Source organism: Planococcus citri, chromosome 2 (genome assembly GCF_950023065.1).
Source record: "Planococcus citri chromosome 2, ihPlaCitr1.1, whole genome shotgun sequence".
NCBI lineage: Eukaryota > Metazoa > Arthropoda > Insecta > Hemiptera > Pseudococcidae > Planococcus > Planococcus citri.
Genome location: NC_088678.1, coordinates 53,287,405 through 53,309,237, shown reverse-complemented (window position 1 = coordinate 53,309,237; position 21,833 = coordinate 53,287,405). Strand labels below are relative to the sequence as shown.

The following is a 21,833-nucleotide window of genomic DNA, read 5'->3' as shown; positions in this document are numbered from 1 at the left end:
AACGCTGATGAGCGTAATACCGCGAATTCTCGTTTTAAAGCAAAAAGAGCGTAATAAAAGAAGTGAAAACGTGAACTTCATTTTGAATTTGAACAACTGTTCCAATTGAAAATGAAAAAAATCTGAAATTTTACTTTGATTTTGAGGTCTGCTATAAATAATAAATGAATATAGTAATGTCAGTTTTACAAAATGTTTTCTGTGGTCAAAATTTTCAGAAAGCCTTGCATTCTTGTTCAAAATTATCCAAAAAACTAAAAAGTAATCAATATAGCTTACCAACGTTTTGAAAAATTTCACTTTTCAGTTTTTTTCTCAAGATTATGACAAAAAATTTAGAACTCTACTCTTTTGTAAAAATTCTAGATACTTAACTGCCTTTTTTGTAAGAATTGTAATCAAGCTTCTATTAAAGTTTGATAAGGTTATTGAAAAATCTTACTTTTTCTGGCCAAAATCGAAAGTAATTTTACTTGTTTGTATAACTGCAACTGTTGCAAAATTTTGCCATAAGTATAAGTTTTTTTTACTGTTTCTAAAATCAAAACTGTAAAAATTGCACAAAAAAACTGTTCTTGCGGCCGAAATTTTCAGAAAGTGAGAATTTTTTACATGAAAGTAAGCTTTTTTGTCACAAAAAATTGGTTTTATGTTGTCAAAATCATTTTAAAAATGTGATTTTTCTTAAATTTTAGAGCGTTAAAACGCGATTTATAATCGCTCATGAGCATTATATCGCGAATAATTTTACATTGGTTTAAATGGGGTTGTCTAGGGACCAGAGAAAATCAGCGTTATAACCGAAAGCGTTATAACGAGCTTTTACTGTATTTTTATTTGGAATATTTTCATGAAACTAACAACTAATAGTAACATCAATTTCCATTAAAGTATAAAAATAGAAAAAAATGATGAAATATTTGGAATAACTGTTACATTTTTCTTTTTTTTGTGTAAAATTAAAAAAAAATTTAAAGACGTGGGAAAACCATGAAAATAAGGACCTAAAAATGACTTTCTCGAAAAAAATGACTTTTAATGACCAAGATTGAAAAAAATGACCAAGTCATTATTAAAATGACCACTTGCGATGCCTGTGATAAGGAACTTCAAATTTTTCACCATATTAGAAGATATTAGTGCTGAGGAAAACCTAATGACTCGATGAAAAAAATCAAAAGAAGCAAAATTTATTGTAGAGCGTACAATCCTCCACCATTAGAGCTTCATTCAAAATTTTAAAAAAAATTTTTGATCTTGATAAAAAAATTTGAATTATACAATATTTTACCTCAAAAAAATGGAATTAAAGAAAAAACTGAGTGTCCTGTAAATAAAATGAAGAAAAACAAACTTGAAGTGCATGAAATTTCTCATCTATAGAGTGTGGTTATATTTATTATTCTCCACGACGCTTTTTATTGAGATATTTGGAGCAAAAATGGATAAACCTTACGGTTGATTTGGTGACTTCTTAAATGGTTCATTCTGCGTGATAAAAAAAAAACCTAAAAATTGTACATACTCTATGTACATAAATACTGAGAAGGCCAAATTGTGTTCTCTGAAACTTCGAACAAATACCTTCATTCGTATATGGCAAAAAAAAATAAATCAGAAGGCGAATTAATTGAAGAATGCAAATTTTTAAATATTAGATATAATTTTAAAAATGATCAGGAAATGGACAAAATGTTGAAAAATGAAGAAATTTTATGACAACAATTTTTTTTAAGCACTGAAATTTAAAAAGCCGAAAAAATATTTGAAACATTTCACTCTCACAAATTCCAGGTTTTCTCAACTTTCCAAATTTCAGTTTTGGAGGAAAAAGTGTAGATTTAAAATTTGCTCACTTTTCAACTTACCATTAATTTCTTCGATTAGTTTTTCATACATGTAGCCATTGTAGCCCCACATATTCGAACAATTTCAAAAGTTAATATTTTCAGATATATATAGTTGCTCGAACGGAATGGAGAGGAAGTAAATAAATTGATTCATTCATTAAAATTTAAAAATTGAACTTTTCAATAGATGTGATTAAAATAGGTAGCAGAAAGTAAAATTTATTAAAAACAATATGTTATAATTGTGCGATTTTATCAACAGAAATAAAAGCTAAGTCCCTATGCCGCAGTTTGAGTAACTACTCGAGATCAAAATTACCACGAGTTTCAATATTGACAAAAAATGCCCAGGCTAAATTTTATTTCTCAATTTGTGGAAATTTCTTGAATTTTCTAAGGCATATTCTACAGTAAAACTCCGGAATTTCATGTAATTGAGGTAAAAGTCTAACCCTTGAATCGATTTGTGGTGGTTTTGAGACGTTATGAAGCTTTCAATAGACTTCTGGAATCTGCTATTTTGAAAAATCTCTCATAAGACGAGCTCTTAATAAAATTCAGCACGCAACCATTTTGGGGACTTTTTTGATCAATTCAGGCACAACATTTTTATTAATCCTGAATCCCCTAAAAGTAGAAAAATGAAACACTATAATATCTCCAGCATTAACTTCACAGCAAATAATGCAACAGAACTGCAATCAGTCATAAGTCATAATACTTATCTCAAGCACCCTTAATTCACAATGAAAGTCTATAGAGATACTTTGAAATGAGACGTATCGTACAGAAAAATACTTGAAAAAGTTCTACTTCTCAAGAATTCCCAAGTTAGGAAAATTATAACTTACATTGAAAAAATAAATCTAGAAATTTTCTCAAAATGAAAAGTTCTCAAGTTCCTATTCAATTAATTTGAAAACGGGTTTCAAGAATTGTATAGCCTAATGGGACCATATTTGATACAAACAAATCGGCGAAATACATTAACCAAGAAATTAGAACACACAGAATTCAAGTTCTACATAGATCGAAAAAAAATTAATTTTGAATTTATTCAAGAATCTAAATATGTACGTTCCTGATGAATTTGGCGGTACAATCAAATTTAATGAAACGCCTGAAACGCTATATTTGATGTGCAACATGATGTGATTTTTCACATAGTAAGTTGTTTTTTAAGGGTTTTGTTGCATTTTGTATCAGTAGTTTTCTTTTTTTTTGTTCGTAATATTGTGCTTATTTGTTGAATCTTTGTGCTCAATTTTAATCGTTAATTTTTTTCTTTTAGCGCAAATTATTCTCTTCTTTGTTGCTGAACTAATTTACGTACTGTACTTCTAGATAGTCTTTATTGGGCTATACACGAATACACTATATTCGAACTGATGTCCCTTCTCATCAGCGAATTCCGGGCCAAATATCCTGAAAAAAGTATTACTTTTTGCTTTTTTACACGCAGTTAAATTCAATTCTGTCTAGTTTAAAATGCCGCAAAACAACTAAAGTATTTTCGACCGAGAATTCATTTTTTCTAATTATAGTGTTCTAAAATGTCATACATCTAAGGAGAATTCTTTATGGCCCGAAATCGACGAAAAAGGTATACTTAGATGAAAATGAAGTAATCCAGCTTAAACGTCAATCTTTGGCTTATTTACTAGTAAGAAAGGTTATTCAAGTAATTATTCAAACTATCATCAGATTCAATCCAAAAATTATCGAGGTAACTTTCAGATCAACACAAATTCAATTTCATCTTCTCTTCCATAACTCATTCAATCTAGAAAAAAACAACATTAAATTGAGACATTTTCTCAAACCAAACCATACCCCAAAAACCATTTCTCTTTCGGTACAAAAAATAACACCTCAATAAAAAGCTTTCACGACCATTCTCCATCAACCAAACATACCCATAAACCTGCACAAAAAAACCTCCTAATAAACCCCAAACAAACCTACAAATATATCCTCTCACAACACGATAACTTGAAAGTAAAACCGTTATCAGCAATAGCCCAATAATACCTAATCCCAAACACACTATCCATAACCCAAACCCTACAGCTTTATTTTCACATAATTCTCACATTTTGAAGTAAAGAAAAAAAAATACACCTGTAATCGATACCTGCGATAGCGAGTGACGCGATATTCAAAATCTCGAACAGTTATATTAGTCTATAGGAACAAATAAAATGAAACTCGGGCTCCGACGCCCGCACTCCCTCATCCCATTTAGTCCACATCCACACCCAATAAAGTCAAACAAAACCTACATTCTTGGTAACGTTTTTATTCGACTTAATTGAACGAAAAATAGGCACACGTAGGTCATAAAAAAAAAATCACTACGACCCGTACCTATAATACATTTTATGTGTAGTAGTAAAACAAATCCATTCACGACGCTCTGATGGAGAATGTATAAATACAACTCACACACAACACCAGAAACCTAGGGCGAGAAGGAAGCAGAAAAAAAAGCCCAGAGAGAGAGAGTGAGAAAAAGAAATCATCCTTCTTTTGTGTAATCTACAGCACATAATTGAAAAACCTTGACAGAAGCGAAAAAAAAACCTAGGAACTCGTAAGCATGTGGAGGGAGGAGACTACAACGGATGAAGATTTCTAAGAAATAACAGAAAAATCTCTCCACATTCGTCACCTGAATAGAAATGCGTTAACTTAAAATGACACTGATTTCCAACAGTTACAAACACACGAGATTTGTTGCTTCTTTTGTTGCTGTATTCACATACATCGTCTCATCGAAGGATACCAGAGTACAGATATCTTTGTAAAACTGTAAGGACTGAGTATAGATCACAGGGAAGCAAAAAATAACACGATCACGAGTGCCATTGCTATATTGCTGAACTGAAATACTCGTGTACTCTTGCCTATCCGCAGAGAGGCCTAGGTACTCGTATATTTTACAGCATAGATAGATCGTTATATACCTACTATGTTAATATATTCATCATCGAATCACGATAATTAACACAGCGTAGTATATCTTAAGGTATACACCAGGGATATAGAGTCCCAATAAAACCCATGGCCAGCTCGAGAGAAAGTACACATGCACGATGGTGAATTACAAAATAGGAAAATTTATGCCATATTCCGAGAGTAAAATCAATTATTCCATAAGATGGTGCATATGTACGGAGGGGGCAGGTAAAAAGAGGTATCAACGAATAAAAAAAATATGTATAGTGTTTATATGCAGCACGATTATGATGAAAACTATCCTAGGTATACTAAAAAGGCGTCGAACATCACGCTCGTTCGTAATATTAAACCGCATTTCTTCGCTGCTCGTTCCTCCGATCCTCAACTTCAGCGCCCCTTCTTGCCTCCTCAGTCCCGATATGTTTGTAATATACTCGTACATAAACCGTGGCAGAGGCAGAGGCCGAACGAAATAATTATTTTAGAAAAACCATCTCTCGTTTAGATAGAAAAAAAAGGAGTCCTGACAGCAGAAAAACGAAATGGCCGACGTCGTGAAATTATTTTTAGTCGAGAAATGCGCCGTTGTGCTGGGTATTTATTGAACACATTTGTACTCGTATGAAGTATGAACACTCCTGATGAATAAGTTCACGTGTATTTAAATTGTATCTATACGTATCGGAAATCAAATCGCAATTAGAATTACAATAAGATTTAATGAAAGCCCCAAAAAAAGTGGGAGAAAAACAGATTAGGTATTTTATGGGATGAGCGTTAAGGGTACCAAAAAAATGAACGTTATTCATCTTAAATAAGTAAGTAAGTCATTTATTTATTACTCCTTTATAGGAATAAATCTTTAGAAAATCCAACCAAAACATGTGTTTAGAATTGTAATTCAATACGCCATCCACATAGGGAAGCAAGCAACAAAAATACCATTATTCGACCCTTATGCCTATAACATTAGAGATACCGTTTCCTATCCCTACAATACACATAGAACAAACTATACTCGTACATGTACTAGGCGTTCTATTATACTTAACCTTAAAAGAGAGAATTTTCACACTTAGCCTAAAATGCTGCAATCTGCACTCCGTAACCTATCAGTTAAATTGTTTACTAACCACAAAAAAGAAAAGAGAGAGAGAAAAAATACCGTGAAAAGGATACACCACGAATAATACTCGTAAGTCGAGGTGTAGATGTATTTCCATTCCAAATGTAAGTATCATATCTCCGCAGTGTGTGATAAGGACCCTAGGAGGGTTATTTTTGCACGTGTAGCTCTCGTTCTGGTTCTCATCTTGGTTTCCACGTGTTTAGTGTGTCGAATGCTTTACTGTACACAAGTTCACACTTAACGAGATGATCATTAAAGGCTGCAGGAGGAAACACAGAATGCGAGTGTGTCGAAATGGGAGAAAAAATTACACAAAAAATATTCCGTTACAATGGGACAGATTTTGGTAGTTTCAGTGTGTCATTTTATATTGTGGAGACTTTGAAATAAGTATATTGTCAAGCTGAGGAAAATGTTCAGTTGTCAAAATAAAGTAGATACTTATCTGCGTAACATAATATAAAGGAACCGGTTGAACACCAGCGTACATATTAATAGAAATGATATGTACCAAAATAATGATAATATCGAGAGTTGAAAATGAATAGATGAATGGGAAAAAAAACAGAATCCAATTTTTAGCTGGTTTTTGGATTTTTGATTGAAATTTTAAAATGCCAGCAATGCGACTTGTTGGATCTTCAAATTTTGAAAAAATTTCTAGCATGAACCCTGCATACTACACCGATAAAAAAAACACCCGGGCCCAAAAATTCCATCAATGTTGATAGATGAATGGGCCTATTCAAAAGCATTCTATAGAAATCTCGGCTAGAAATTGAAACATTATTAGCATTACATATCCCACCTATATCTTTCCAGCATGACAAAATAATTATCAAAGAACATCGGAGTCTCGTAATAGTAATTTTTTAAAGTGGACGAAATATTGTAAGTAAAGTCATGATTCTTCAGAATTATTTCTATCCTCCAAAGCATTCATTTTTCCTTGCAAAGGCAGCCAAATATATTTTGGAAGTCATGTAAGAGAAACTCGAACATTTTTAAAAAATCCCTTTAAAACCAATTTCAAAAATGTCTCTGCCTCTCAATTTGATTTCAACACAATCACTTTTCAGAACATGAGGCTGAAAGCAGAATTCGATTTTTATGTGACTTCCCCCCCCCCCCCACTTTTACACTCCTTTGAATAATTGATCTGATACATTTTCCAGAATTTACAAATTCAATAAATGTTGATAGTCACAATAAGTAGGTACTTACTTTGAGTGACAATTACACCTGCTCGAAAAAATTCAAACGCATCTTCATTGTTCCTTCAGTGAGTTCTCAGTTTGGCTAAAAATTTCCTTCTGTTTCACAGATTTTTTTCAAGCAGTCATTTCGATTCTACTCAACTGACAAAAATTGCAAATAAATCAGAACACATTTTTTCGAAAAAAAGGGGGGGTGGGCTTTTTAAAATAATTACGAATATCACAAAATAATGAGTTAAATTTAGGCCTTGTTTATTATTTTTAAATTGCGTCTATTGCATCTGCGCATTCAAGACACAAAACGGAGACTCCGAATTATTCAACGTTAATACGAGAGATACATAAAAAGTAAGTTTTTCATCCCCATAGAATTGGCAGAATGAACTTCTTGGAAAGAGTGAGATCTTATCTTGTATAGCTAAAACTCTATCTACGATGCTTCAAACCGCAATACTGCAGGATTTTTTGTTTCAAGTTACACGTAATAATCTGACGTGACCTTTTTGAAAGTTGCCGCCAATTTCGAGGAACACTCATTACTTCACTTTTTTATCCATGAATCAAAATTCATCCACAAATAGTAGAAATTTGAGGTCCGCTAACGGAATGCTCAAAGATGATACCGTACGATTTGAGGCAGAAGAATAATATTGGAATTGATTTTGTAAAACAGAAACTGGCTCGCAAACTTTCTTTGACTTTTCACACCAGAGGTTTGTCTGGCTGAAAGAGACAACCCCCCGAGCCGCTCCGTAGCTCATCCTTGAACTGTGTTATTCTTCCTCAAAATTCTTCGTGACGTCTCCAAACGGGGTGGACGATTATTCCTGGACCTCAAATTTCCACTAATTGTGGACGAGTTTCAATTCATGATTTTAAAAAGTGAATTAATGAGTGTTCTTCGAAGTTGGCGGCAACTTTCAAAGAGGCCACGTAAGATTATTTCGTGTAACTTCAAAACAGAAAAAACTTGCAATATTTTGATTTAAAGCATAGTAAACTGGAGGGTTTTAGCTACAAGATGAGACCTCGCTCACTCCACGAAGTCTTCAGTTTCAGTTCCATGGCCCCACAAAATTTTCTGCTCATTATTTTTTCGGTCTTAAAAACCTGATTTTTTCAACAAATTGAAAAAAAAAACTTGTGATTTCTTCATCGAATTATTCGTCTACGAAATGTCAATCAATAATACGAAAAGTTGAGCTGAAAAAAAACAATGGACCGAGACGAAATTTGAAAAAAGAAACTGAATTTGAGTCTGCACTCACTTTAAAAACTTGAGACCGGTACGTAATTTTCAAAAAAATCGTGAGAACATCCTAAACAAATACATATGTATAGATAGTAAGTAATTTTTCTCAAAGTTGTATAGCAAAAATTATTCACCATAATTATAGTAAAAATCGCCAACTTTTCAGAGTCCATCCAAAATCTTATTATTCATAGTGAAAAGTGCGATACATTTCACTCTGTATAAAATTCCAATAGCAAACGTTTCCAGAAAATTTCAAAAATTCTCATCTTTTATTCAACGTTGAAGCAGCTTTCAAAATCAAAAACTTCCACCACATCACCAGGTTCATTTCCATTTTTCCTGTAAACTGTCGATGCTGTCAAAAAAAAAACACTCAACTATTCCTTCGACAGCTGTGAAAAAATATCGAGAAGGGACGGAATTGAAAATTTTTTCGGTACCCTCGTATATCGTATAGTGGAATTTCTTAGGAACATCTAGGCAATTATTTCGTCATAATAATTTAATTCGAGCGAATTTGCTGATTACGAGAGGAATTTTGCTTTTTGATAGTTGATTCATCAAGTTTTTCAACTGGTATAATTATCATTATTTATTATGCATTTTTTTTTTTTTTGAATTACAACTCTTTCGATGACATAAATTTTAATCTGCAACAGACTATTCCAAAAATCAGATAAATTTCTCCATGATAAGTTATTTCGAAAAATCTGCAAAAATTGTACAAGAATGATATGAACACTTGGAGAAAACAAATGAGAAATTTGAACGATACCAAAGCTGCAGAAAATTGAATGTCCAATTAAAAGAATTGAAAATTAGTGTTTCATAAAATATTATTCAAAAATATTGAAATTCACTGAAAAATACTTTTTGAACAGTGAAAACTACACATCGGGATCTCCTCAACCCTAAACCCGATTTTATGAAAAACAGCTACTCAAATGTTCGAAAATACCCAGGTACAAAAAATGAATTTCTCAAATAAAAACATATGTACATTTTACAAGAGGCCATCTTTAGCCTACAATGTACCCTCATCGAAAAATAACCCTAAACGAATCCCATAAGCCTGCAATAAATCAATTTCACAACCAGTACGTCTTCGACAACACCCAAAATCACAAGTTTAAATCCCGCCTTTTGAATCCTATCGACTCTTCAAAACCTTATACGCTTATTTTGCTTTTTTACATTAAATGTACGAATAAGCTAGTCAATTTCCAATGAATTTTATAATCATTGCATTGTACAAATACGTGGTTTTTTTCCTACACAATACCAAACCAATAAACCAATCGTTTCCCAAAATTTCCAACTCCTCTTATTCAGTCCAAAACTCCAACCCAAAGCATTTCCTAATCCTTAAATAAGATGTCTGGACATACCCTTGGAGAAGATTCGGACATTGGAAAAATTATGGTGCTGTTTTACAGACTCTTTTGTGTTGGTATTGTTAAAATGCTAGCCATTATAAGCGATATATTGAGAAAAGTAAAAAAGAACCAGTTTTTGTAAACGTTCGGTACCTATAGTACGTGGAACAAATGATAGTTTCACGTCAACAAGAGATGTAATGATTTTCGCTAACATGCCCCTTCATTGTGGAGACTTTTGTTTGGACCTTTGGTCTATTGTTGTAGGATTATATTGATCGATCTTCGAAGGACATTCGACGCTGTCGAATACACTTTTACCTTAACCTATAGTACCACTGTGGAGAAAAAAATTCTTAAGAGGTTACCTGCTTTTGTGAAAATTTTACGCATGTCTGCTTCTTAGCATAAGCAATCATGTCCAACTCGAGTTGTGAAGCGTAGGTTTTTTTTGACAAATTTACTAATTCGTAAAAACGCCGAAATATTAACATTTTACCAGCATAATGCATTAGGTATCTTTACAGTAGCTCGAACCGAGATTTGTTGAAAAGTCTTTTTAGCTCGCCGCAGTCGCCGTCTTATTCTATAATCTTCGAGATGACCATCAATAGGATTAACAATATCTTTTCAAGTTATGAAAGGCTTAATAATTCGCCAGTATTGTTCCAGCCATTCGTTCAAATTTCCGCCAAACGAAAGTCCATTTCATTGACAATTTACGACTCGAAAGTAGTTCTTTGATATAAAACTCGCATTTTATTGCACTTTTAATTGTCTAAAAAGACATTTAAATTAAAAATGATACTCAGTTTTCACGTTTAAGTATTATTATTAATTTTTTTTGGTAAGATGTGAACTTTACTTTTCAATTGAAATAATCTGGAATGGAGAAAAATAGTGCTTTCCTGCTTTCTATTTACGTAAGTAAACGATGCAGTGAGAATCGAGGTCGTACTCGAGGTGTTTTACTGATTCAATAGGCATTTTTCAAACACTTCCTGAGTGAGTTTTATCACCTTATCTAGAGACCTATACTGATAAAGAGAGTGTATTAACCGCGAACAGGAGGTGATTCATGGATAAACATTGCCTTACGACTACGTCGAGTTATTAATCATCGAAACGTCTAATCTTGATTTACGAATGACGATGATTCAATTTTTTTTTCACTCGCGTTCGTTCTCCAATTTTTTCTCCCTGAAAAATCAACCAAAATTATACTCTTTTGTTCAAAAATTCGACGTTATCGAAACATCTCCATAAATTTTTTGTCACCTGGTTACGCATCGATTACGCCAACCAAAGAGGGAAAGGGAAAGGAGGCATCACAATGTAACAATTAAGTTAGTTTCGAGCCACAAAAATATGAAAATGCAAGAAGAGAATCGTCTATTTAGCGTAATTAACGCTGGTTTTTTCTTTATTTTGTGGTACAATGTGTTACATTTAGCGATGTACAATGATAAAGTACATCGCGTGAGTATTTTTTCACTCGTGTAGCAATAAGTACATAGAGAGGTAGGCGAGTAAACATGATTGTGAATTCGTCAACAATGCAAACGAGCTTCGATGGTTGTTTCTGTAATTTTTAAAACACTTCTCGAGTAATTAATATTGATTACAGGTGACGAATCCAGGTGTTTGAAAATCTATTCTCTTTATAGGTTCTCGGGTACACGGTGGTTATTTAAATTTTACCATAATAATATTTCTACGACTGTATGTGCTGGCTGCAGAGGTCACGTTTTACAGGTATAGGTATATGAGTACTTGAGTTAGACATTAACGTGTTCACTACGGTGTGTGGATAGGTGTTGATGTCGAACAGGTAGTTTTCGGTTGATTTTTATTGGACGGTTGAGATTTAATGGTATGCGTGGTACGGCCCTCGTACACATATATATAGTTCTTGAAGAGAAATTTTAATTAAGGAAGTTCGATAAGGTTTTTAGGGGGTATGGTTTCCGTTGTTGTTGTGGTCAAGATGGATAGGTTTGAAAGGCAGTGTCGGTGTTTTGTCGCTTGGTTTGCTTAGAAAATACTAAAAAGATCGTCGTAATTGTAAATGATATTTGTAGAATACCCAGACTGTCACGTTAAAAGAAAAAATTGACGAGCATTCAGCATTTTACAGTAACAAATTTAATAAACAGCAAGCAAACTTTACAGGACCAATATCAATTGAGACAGAAATATCCCTCATGAAGTTTAAAATTTTAGCTGCCAGTTTTAAGTTCAGCAAACAGTAAAATTTCGAATTTCAAAATTTTCAAAAATCGTTACCCCGATTCTCAGGTTTTTCCCACGGCGTTGACGTGGCAAAATTCTGACCCACGCGCTTCCACAATGGACTTCTTTCATTTTTCTATTCAACCAACTTTTTCATATATACTTTTCAATGATTATTAAATTTTCATCGAAAATATATAATTTGAATAATCTACGAAAAATATACTATGAAAAATTTAGTTGAAAAAGAAAATACATAAAACATGCGCCTTGATCAAGCGCGTGGGTCAAAATTTTTCCACGAAAACACCGTGGGAAAAACCTGAACGTCGGAGTAGCGATTTTTAAAAATTTAAAAATTCGAAATTTTACTGTGGGAGCTAAACTCAAAACTGGCACCTAAAATTTTAGTAATGTAATACTTGGGCAAATTTTTTCGCAACAGAATTCATTCGAAAGTTCGAAACAAATCACTAAATTGCAGTAAAAACTCAGAATTTGAATGGAAACTGTAGAAATGTCAGCCTATAAGTCCAATTCTGAACTCACCCATTACGAAACACAACCTTCAATTTCCATCCTTTGTAGACCTATAGAAATTTTTGGGGGTTTCAAAAATTTGCCTCTTAATCAGAAAATGAGTTAGAATACCTGGAAATGAGGTATAGACAATTTTCATTCACTTTCGTTTTTCACAATGTTATTTCAAATTTTTTCCGCTACATGATATGTAGGTTTTGGACAGGAAAAGTCCACTCGAAGACGGCTGTGCAAAAACAGTCAAAGAAATGAAAAATTCAAACAACTAAACCCGCAATTAATTCAAAAATCAAAACTTTCAATTTAAATTCAATGTGATGTGATTCAGTTTATTATATTAGGCTTAAAATTGAGTTGAGATCCTGATTTTTAAAAAATGAACCATGGCAGCATTTCTCTTATAAATTTGCTACAGTCGAATTTCCCAGTCAGAATGTCGTCAAATCCCTATCGCAGAAAACAGTAGCTTTTGACTGAATTTTCAGTAAATAATTTACTTAATTGATTAGTCAAAAAAAGTGATTTATTTACTGAATCAATCAGCCAAAAATGAATAATGTACTGTATCGATCAGTCAAAAACTACAGAAAGTTTTCAAAAATTGATTTTAGCACTAATACTTTTTCATTGTTTAATCCTAACGATGACATTTTGCTTTCATAAAACAGGGAAATTTGATTGTTACAGATTTAGAGAGTTCATAATTGATAAATCGAAACTTGAAATGGACAAAACTTGAAAATATCTCATTTTTTGATCCCCCCCCCCCAAATAAGCAACAGTTACAGAGAGTTCAACTTTCATAAAACCATTTAGCTAATTTCACAGAAAATGAATAAGCAAAAATGTGAATTATTATTCACCGCAGAAAGTTCCCATTTAGATAAAAATCTATAATCTGGCGAGTAATCATGACATCAAAAATAATTTCACAAATAAGTACAACGAACTTTGATAATAATTACGTAAGAAAAATTAAATTCGCCGATGATATCTGCAATGCAATCGCATAAACATAATATTATTTTACGAACAATTTAAAGTTACTAATTTCCTTGTGCGTATTTTTGAAAGCAAAGTAGCCTACAACACTAAATACATAGGTACATGCAACAGACGTTGGTCATTTTTGATAGCCATTGGAATTCGTTCTTTGTGAGCAATTTCGTCGAAACAGGAAGAACTCGGCTTGATTAATGACTTTACCAGTGTTTGTCTAATTGTCAATGAATTCTAACTAAGTGTTCTTTTCTCTTTTTTTCTCCATTTCAAAGAAATTTCTGTTGGCAGGACAGCAGTAACATGACTGGTCTAATCACTTGGAAGGAATGTGATTTATAAGTTTGTCTAGTTCGATTATCCATTTGGAAAGGAAATACCTACTCGTATATTGTGAATTGTGAGGAGACGAATTGGATTAATTATCTGAGTTTGGACGAACGAAAAAGAAAATGAACATTTACATCTCTAGCAAGATTTGTTCAACTCAAAATTCCACATGTAAACTTTTTTTTTCAATTCGTAAAAATGCTAAATTTAGATTTTTCAATGCTTATAATGTTGATTGGATACAAAATTTAAATCATTCACTCGAAAAAAATTGAAGTTTACACTCAATTTTCAAATATTTATTCAATTCAATTTTTTTTCAGTTTTTGAAAAGTTGGATTTGAAAAATTTGAAGCCAATAGAAATTTCAATCACTCACTGATGAAAAAATTAGAGCTTTTACTCAGTTCTCAAAAATTCAAGTTCGATTCGATTTTTGAAAGAAATTGGATTTCAAAAAATTTAAAATCAACGAACTTCGATATTCTGATTGATTGCAATCAAAAAGATATTTGTGAGTATTTTTTTTTTTAAAATTAGCATTTTTATGCAATTTCAGTACACACATAAACATTAATCCAAAATTTTCCGCGATTTATTCGAAATTATAAGTTAAAAATGTTAATACATAAACACAACACTAAAAAATGAATGCTTCATTCATTCGATTTCAATACTTGTAAATTTTCATAATTTAGTAATTGGAGATTCTTTTTTTAAATTGGTAAAATTATTTTTCAGGAAATTCTTGTGACAAAAAATTAGAACTATAATAATTCGATTTAAGTGTAATATCGTCTCGATCAGCAACAGTCTAAAATGTCTGAAAAAATAATTTCGAAATTTTCAAATTAGCGCTTCAATCGAGTCTTAGAAATTTACAAAGCTACAAAATTTTTAGACTCACAGAAAACTGGAATTGATAAAATGGAGCAAGACACGAAAGAAAAAATCCTACGCAAGCGAGTAAGTAAGTGAAGATATTCATTTCGAGTCAGGCATCGTCTATCACACGAAAATAATGAGTAAGATACGGATAAAAATGCAATTATTCCAAATAATTATCATTTTATTTGTACTTGAGCAATTCAACAGTTGTTCGAAATTTTCAAATAAAAATTTCAATGTCTAGGTCTAGCGTTCGAAAAACCAATGTTTTTATTCAATTTCAATACCTCCAAAATCATTATGTACATAGAACTTTTTTCAAATTCAATTTATAGGTAAATCTATTTTAGAATAGAAAATTGCGTGTATTTTTTTTTTTTTGAAAAACTAGGATTTTTACCTAACAAACCACCAAGGTATGCATAATTTTAATATTCTGATATCGATTCCAAAAAATTTCTAGGATTGGATTTTTGATTTTTTTTAGCATGAAAATTAGCTATACTAACCAAGCTGAAGCTTTTGTTCGAATTAAATGCCCCCAAAGTTTCAAATTCTTCAATTAGAAATAAGCTTAGAAAAGATTCGCTTTACCAAAATTGATACGTCAACTTGTGTTTCTAATTTCAATACTTTGTAGAATCAAGTCAAAATTTTCCAATTCTAGATTTATTTTCTGACTTTTAAACAGAAGATTTACCAACATGCAGGGGTTCACTTCACAAAAATTATGCCTTTGACTAAACTTTAACTCCAATATAAAATAAATCAAACATACCAAATTCAAGTGACAATCTTGAACGATGATTTCTCGTGATTTTAAAAATCACCCCAATGAAGAAAATTTCAACTCGTATTGTTTTTATTCAAGCTGTGCTGTAAAGATTTGATTACAAATTCAAAAAAAAATTTCTAAAAATTTTTTTAGTCGGTCATTTGAGATCAATTCTTGATAATTATCGCCATTTTTGTTCAATTGAACATGAAAAATGACTTCGATTTTCAAACATTCAAACTAATTTCTTCATTTTTGGCGTATTTCTGAAAATCAAAAATGCGATCAACACTCGATTATCATCGCTTTTTTGTAGGAAAATTTACGAGAACAATTCGAAATTATGTTTTTAAAAAACTCATTTTTTAAAAACAAAATTGAGATGATTGAAAAGTTATCTGCAACTTTCTAAACTCATTTCCTCATTTTGAGCAGAATTTTGAAAATCAAAAAAATCACAGCAGGCCTAGGCATGATGAAAATAAACGTAGGCTCTAAATGTTGCACAATTTGGGGTTTAAATTAACTAAATTTTAGAGCTTCGATTTAAATGAGGGACTGGTTTAACAAATCAGTAATGTACCATCCTTTCAAAAAAACAGTTAATGAGTGCTTTCGAAAGAAAATTAGAGGAAAAACATGATCACGAAAACATGTTTTCAAAAAACCTTGCTTTTACTGATATGTATTTCTCAAATTTTGGATTTTGACCTAGTTTGATTAAAAAACCGCCATAGCTAACGTTTATAATTATTTTGGAAAATTTTTCAATTTTTTTTTTGTTGTATTTTCCGAATTTTGATCAATTTGGTGAACAATTTTCAGTCACAAAATCAAATTTTACATTTAATTAGAGTATCCAATTTTGGCCTCCACAGAAAAATTTAATTTTTCGACATTGGTGATTTTTCAGACCAACCCCTCAAAATACGAGTAGGTATTATTCGATGATTTTTACACGAATTTTCAGGGGTTTTTTAGGATCAATATTTCACTGAAACATTGCTCAAATTTAATCCCTCTGTCGTCTTAGTACACCTATTTAAACAGCGAACAGATAACTGAACTGAAATGCTGCAAATTATGCTGACAAAAAAGCAAGCAAAAGCACAGAATTTAGATATCGTTTCGCTGTTGTATTTTCCTGAAAATATTTTTTCAATAAGTAAGCAAATGCTCGGCTCTAACCGATTACACGTGAGATCAAATCTTAAAAATTGAGCATCAAACCCAATCTCAACCAGTTCACCAATAAAACTCCCAACCTTCATCCACCTAAGATAACTTCGAACTGTAAAAACTCACCCGTGAGACACAGGAGGATGAAAAGCTCCGCCAGTAGTCTGACTGGGAGACGTCCTCAAATTAGGAGTTTCCCAGACATATCTTCCATCGTGGGTCCTCTGATCAACCGGTAAAGGTGCGTGAAAAGATGCGAAAGCCGATGGAAACTGCAGAGGAAATCCAGCGGTAGGCGATGTAAAATGATACGCTTCTTTTTCTAACATAATTTCAAATCATTCGATCACCACAACACGCTTGTCATAACTCGAATATATAAAAACTACATACACGACGAATCATTAACGCAACTAGTTCAATTGAGGGCCAGTTTCGGCTGCCTTTTTAACATGTAAAAAACTCGACAGTACTCTGTACGAAACGAACCAACAACGTTATCTATTACAAATACTACATCAACAAACGAACACCGAACTAGAAAATAACAAAAAAATTTTCCACAATACGATTCTCGTATACTAGATACGATATTAACAATTAAAGAATTTTAGACGCCATTTTCATCGTGTTGGTGGCCCGGCTGCTGCTGTGGCTCTCGATTAATTGAAATGTCTCTATTATAATGACGACTCGCGATCATCAGGAGTCTCTCGAAGCCTTTCGGCAATTCGCGGACAAATAAGATGGAAAAAAATATACCATCGAAAATAAAGAACTAATTAATATCGAACTCTCTATCGTACGCAGAGACATTCGAAAACAATCCGGCGAAAAAATTCCAATCGAACTTTACCAACAATTCGGTCACTAATAACTTCTTTATTTTTTCTACGTATATTACGTTACGATTTATTATTAATTATTAATTAATAGATCCACACAGAAGAAAAACAATCGAACAAAAATCATACAACGACAAGAAAATTCTTATCGCGAGTATGTTTCGCGTACACGTGCATGTAAAACAATTATTTAATACGCGAGAATAAATTAAAAACACGAAAATCAGTGCCGAGTAAAAAGCGAAAAAAATATACAAAAATAAACAAAACTGCGGGCAACACGAGGACAGCTTATTACAATACAGAATAGATGATATTTTCAGACTTCTAATAACAAGCCACGACCCAAACACACGCAAAGACACAACGCACTCTTCCGGTAAACTTGATTACTATAAGCGTAGAATCTGGTTGACAGCTAACAACTTATTCAACGATTCCCCTTCTCTTGCGGATATTTCGGTGTTAAAAGATTCACTCTAACATTGGGTCGCGGCCGCAGCCGCGTGGTAATCCGACTATTATCTATGTCTTTACATAGGAAATATTGTGTACTTTGGCGACACTATCACCGCTAATCACGATTATCATATTAGGGCGGAGTTTGTTGTACTATTGTAACATTGACTATAGAGTGACTAGGGGATTATTAGGGGTTAACAACCCCTTTTTTTCACAATTGTAATTGGCATACTAAATTTTTTCTTTCGCAATACCGAGCTCGGGATGATGACATACATTTGTAAATTGTCAAACTAGACAATTGTAACGGAGATCGAAGACCGCAGACGTGGTCGTGGGATTATCAGGGTTGAGGGGTATTCTGTAGAAATGATTCAATATGTATATTTGTATTTGATACCAAAATGGAAGCAATATCCATATCCAAATCAATGTATAGTCAGAATGCTCTCACAAAATGTGATCGTATCCCATAAACCCTTTATCTACTCACGTTATAAGTATAGAAAAATTCGATGTTCCGGAAGACTCGATTCTTTCTCATCTCGTAGGTAAGAATTGAAAGTCTGTAAAAATTATCATCAACGTAATTTTTTATACTATTTTGAAACAAGACTATTTTCAAAATTGATACAATCAATAGAAAGGAACTCGTATCTTAAAATTATTATAGAGGGCTAAAAATGAGAAAAATGTAGAAGCTAAGACGTGATACGAGTTTATCAAATAACCATGTTTTCGAGAATACTGAACCCGATCGACCCCAAATATTACGTTATATTTTCGATTTGGCATTTTCTACCCCCTCACCCCATGAATTAAAAAAAATTCTCGCAAAAATTAGATATCCAAAGGTTCTGATTTCCAATTCTTTGGATCAATTGTGCGGAGAGAATAAGGAAGAGTTCAGGCCATTCTAAAGCCTTTGGTGGATTGTTGGATCTCTTATTTTTTTGAAAAATCAAAACATCATTGCAAATTCTTGATAAAATTCACTACCCCGATTTTTGACCAACCAGAGAGGTTCCGGAGGTATTCCAATCAGTAGACGAATTTTTGAACTAGACAAAGCTGAATCGATAAAATACACCACCAGCAGTCAAAATGTCAGCTTTCAAAGTGCTTATTTTTGATTCTGGATGAATTTTTGAAAATTAAATTTGGGCCCAAAAAGGGGAAAAAATCTAAATAATTTAATCAAATTGACGTAAAAAGCTGAAATTTGACATGTAAGTAATTTATTTTCGACCCCTTGAAACGTTTATAATCCTTCAGGAGCTTCCAGCGGATTACTGAAATTTGAAATTCAAAACGGTTCAAAATCATTTTCGATCGATTCTGGAGGTCGAAAATAATAGTACTTACTTATCCAATTTCAACTTTCTATGTAGGTAGCCCTAATTTAATAATATCCAGTTTTTTCACCATATTGTGCCCTGATTATCAAAAAAATTCACCAATATGTGAACAACGAATGACGCATTATTATTGACCCCCATTAATTTCATCTCATAGGTAAGTATTTTTTCACAGCTTCACAGTTCTCAAAATACCATGTCAAAGAGAATCGATCAAGATTTTCCACATTCTATCTACTTTTGTTTTCGAACAACACATAAAAGTACAATTTCTCAGGTGGTAGCATCTTCTTTAGAAAAGTCATTCCATGTTGGTTCGACTTAACCAAGGTTTCGACTTCACGTCGCATATTTTTGAATTTCGTTCAATTTTTTTCCCATTATGTACTTACCATATCATCAACAGAAAAATGGCTCCTCCCCTCATCGAGCGAAACAATTCAACATCGAAAACGCCTGCCAACCTACAGAAAAATTGTTTGTATCAGAAAAGCCAATTCGAAAAAGTGTGCAAATATACATCACCAGTCAAAATTCAAGGTGCAAAAGTGCATTTTTCGATTCAAAATTTTAAAAATCAAATTCGGGCCCAAAAATGAAAAAAAATCAAAATTTTACCGAACTGACCTGGAAAGCTGAAATTCGTCGATGAGTGCCTCATTTTTTACCCCTTGAATCGATGGGAAACAGGTTTCTAACCTTTTTCAGCAGTTCTAGTACCTCCATACAAATTACTTGGAAAGATTTTTAAATTACAAAAGTTTTGTGAAAATAAGTTTTTTTTAAAATTAAAAAACTAGGACAAAAAGCAGAACTTATACTATGTATTTTCAGTAATACTTAATTGAGCAACTGATTTCAGTATTATTTTAGTAGTACAATTTTTTTGATTTTTGCATAGTTAAGATTTTCGAAAGCTGAAATTTCCGCCAAAATTTTATACCCAATGAAGTTAGATAGTCAAAATTTATTTTAAACTCAAATTTTTCAGGATGCTGAATTTGATGACAGATGGTTTCAAGCCGTTCTGGAACCTCCAGCAGCGTACTTTGGAAATTTTAATCTTCAAAAAGTGCCAAAAAAAACTGTCCAAATTAACTTTAACACGTGTAGAAACGATTGGTGCTAGTTGATGACTTACTTGACCGATTACACACGATTTTTTCAAAATTACTTTTCACCATGTTCGGAAACATGCATACAAAATGTACGAGCTACAGCAATTCCATAATAAATCCGAACGATTTTTATAGTTTTTATAGGAAATCCGGAATTTTCAAAATAAAGCTGGAGTTTTCAGAACGGCTTGTAATCATTTCTTTTGACTCACATGTTGAAATAATTTATGGTATGAAGTAAATTTTGGCTTCTCTAACTCGATTGATCTTTTTTTGAAAATGTTGACTTTCAAAAATCTGCTGGATGCTGCAAATGAACAGCTCAAAACTGTTTCAAACCGTTTTTCGTCCATTTGTGAGGTTGAAAATAGAGCACATGTCAAATTTTAGTTTTCTAGGTCAAGTTGGTGAAATTTTGATTTTCTTCCATTTCAGGTCCAAATACTCGAACATGTTTTTCAAAAATTCACCAAAAATAAAAAAATGCCTCAAGTACTGAAAATATTAGGTGGTGGTGTAATTTTGCCTTCTCTTTCAATTTCAGCGTTGCTCGCGATTCGAAATTTTTCTGCTACTAGTACTAATGCCATTTTCAAAATATGCACTTGTTAATGAAAGGAATCAATCACCTCAGGCTGAGTTTCGAAGTCGTTTCAAAAGCGTTTACCAAGTTAAATTTTCGTCAATTTTTCGCGTTTTCGGTTTTTCAAATTTCTACCAAAAAGCAGACCAGAGATCTGTAGGTCTAGGTATGTGGTATGGTGATTTTTCTTGAAAATTAAAATCACGAATTTGAAGGGAAAAAATGCACATAAAAATACTTAATTCTTTACAAGTGTAAAAACCAAATTTTGAGGCTCGTCCAAGTCGTGCTTATTGTTGATTTTGGATGAATTTCTGAAAATTAAATTTGAGCCCAAAAAGAGAAAAAATCGGAATAATTTCATCAAATTGACGTAGAAAGCTGAAATTTGACATGTAAAAATATGTATTCAACCATATTTTCGACCCTCTGAAACGTTTAGAATCAGTTACAAACCGTTTTGAGCAACTTAATTCAGGAGCTTCCAGCGAATTACTGAAACCTGAAATTCAAAGCGGTTCGAAACCATTTTCAATCGATTCCGGAGGTCGGAAATAATAGTACATACTTATCCAATTTCAGCTTTCTATGTTATTTGATAAACTCCTGTTTTTCCCATCCTTTTTGTGTCCTGGTTCTCAAAAGCGCATCCAACATTGCGAACTCCCGTAACAGCCTAACAGGTATTAACCCCCATCAATTTCATCTCATAGGTAAGTATTTTTTCACAGCTTCA

General features: G+C 32.6%; 1 protein-coding gene across 1 annotated transcript in view; it reads right to left on the bottom strand.

The window, feature by feature from the left end:
- Positions 1-17,967, bottom strand: part of ci (cubitus interruptus) — a 104,577-nt gene extending 86,610 nt beyond the window's left edge. The window contains exon 1 of the mRNA XM_065351300.1: positions 16,858-17,967. Within this exon, the coding sequence (XP_065207372.1) occupies positions 16,858-17,060 (203 nt within the window). The 5' untranslated portion in view covers positions 17,061-17,967. The remainder of the gene's footprint in view (positions 1-16,857) is intronic.
- Positions 17,968-21,833: the final 3,866 nt, after the last annotated feature.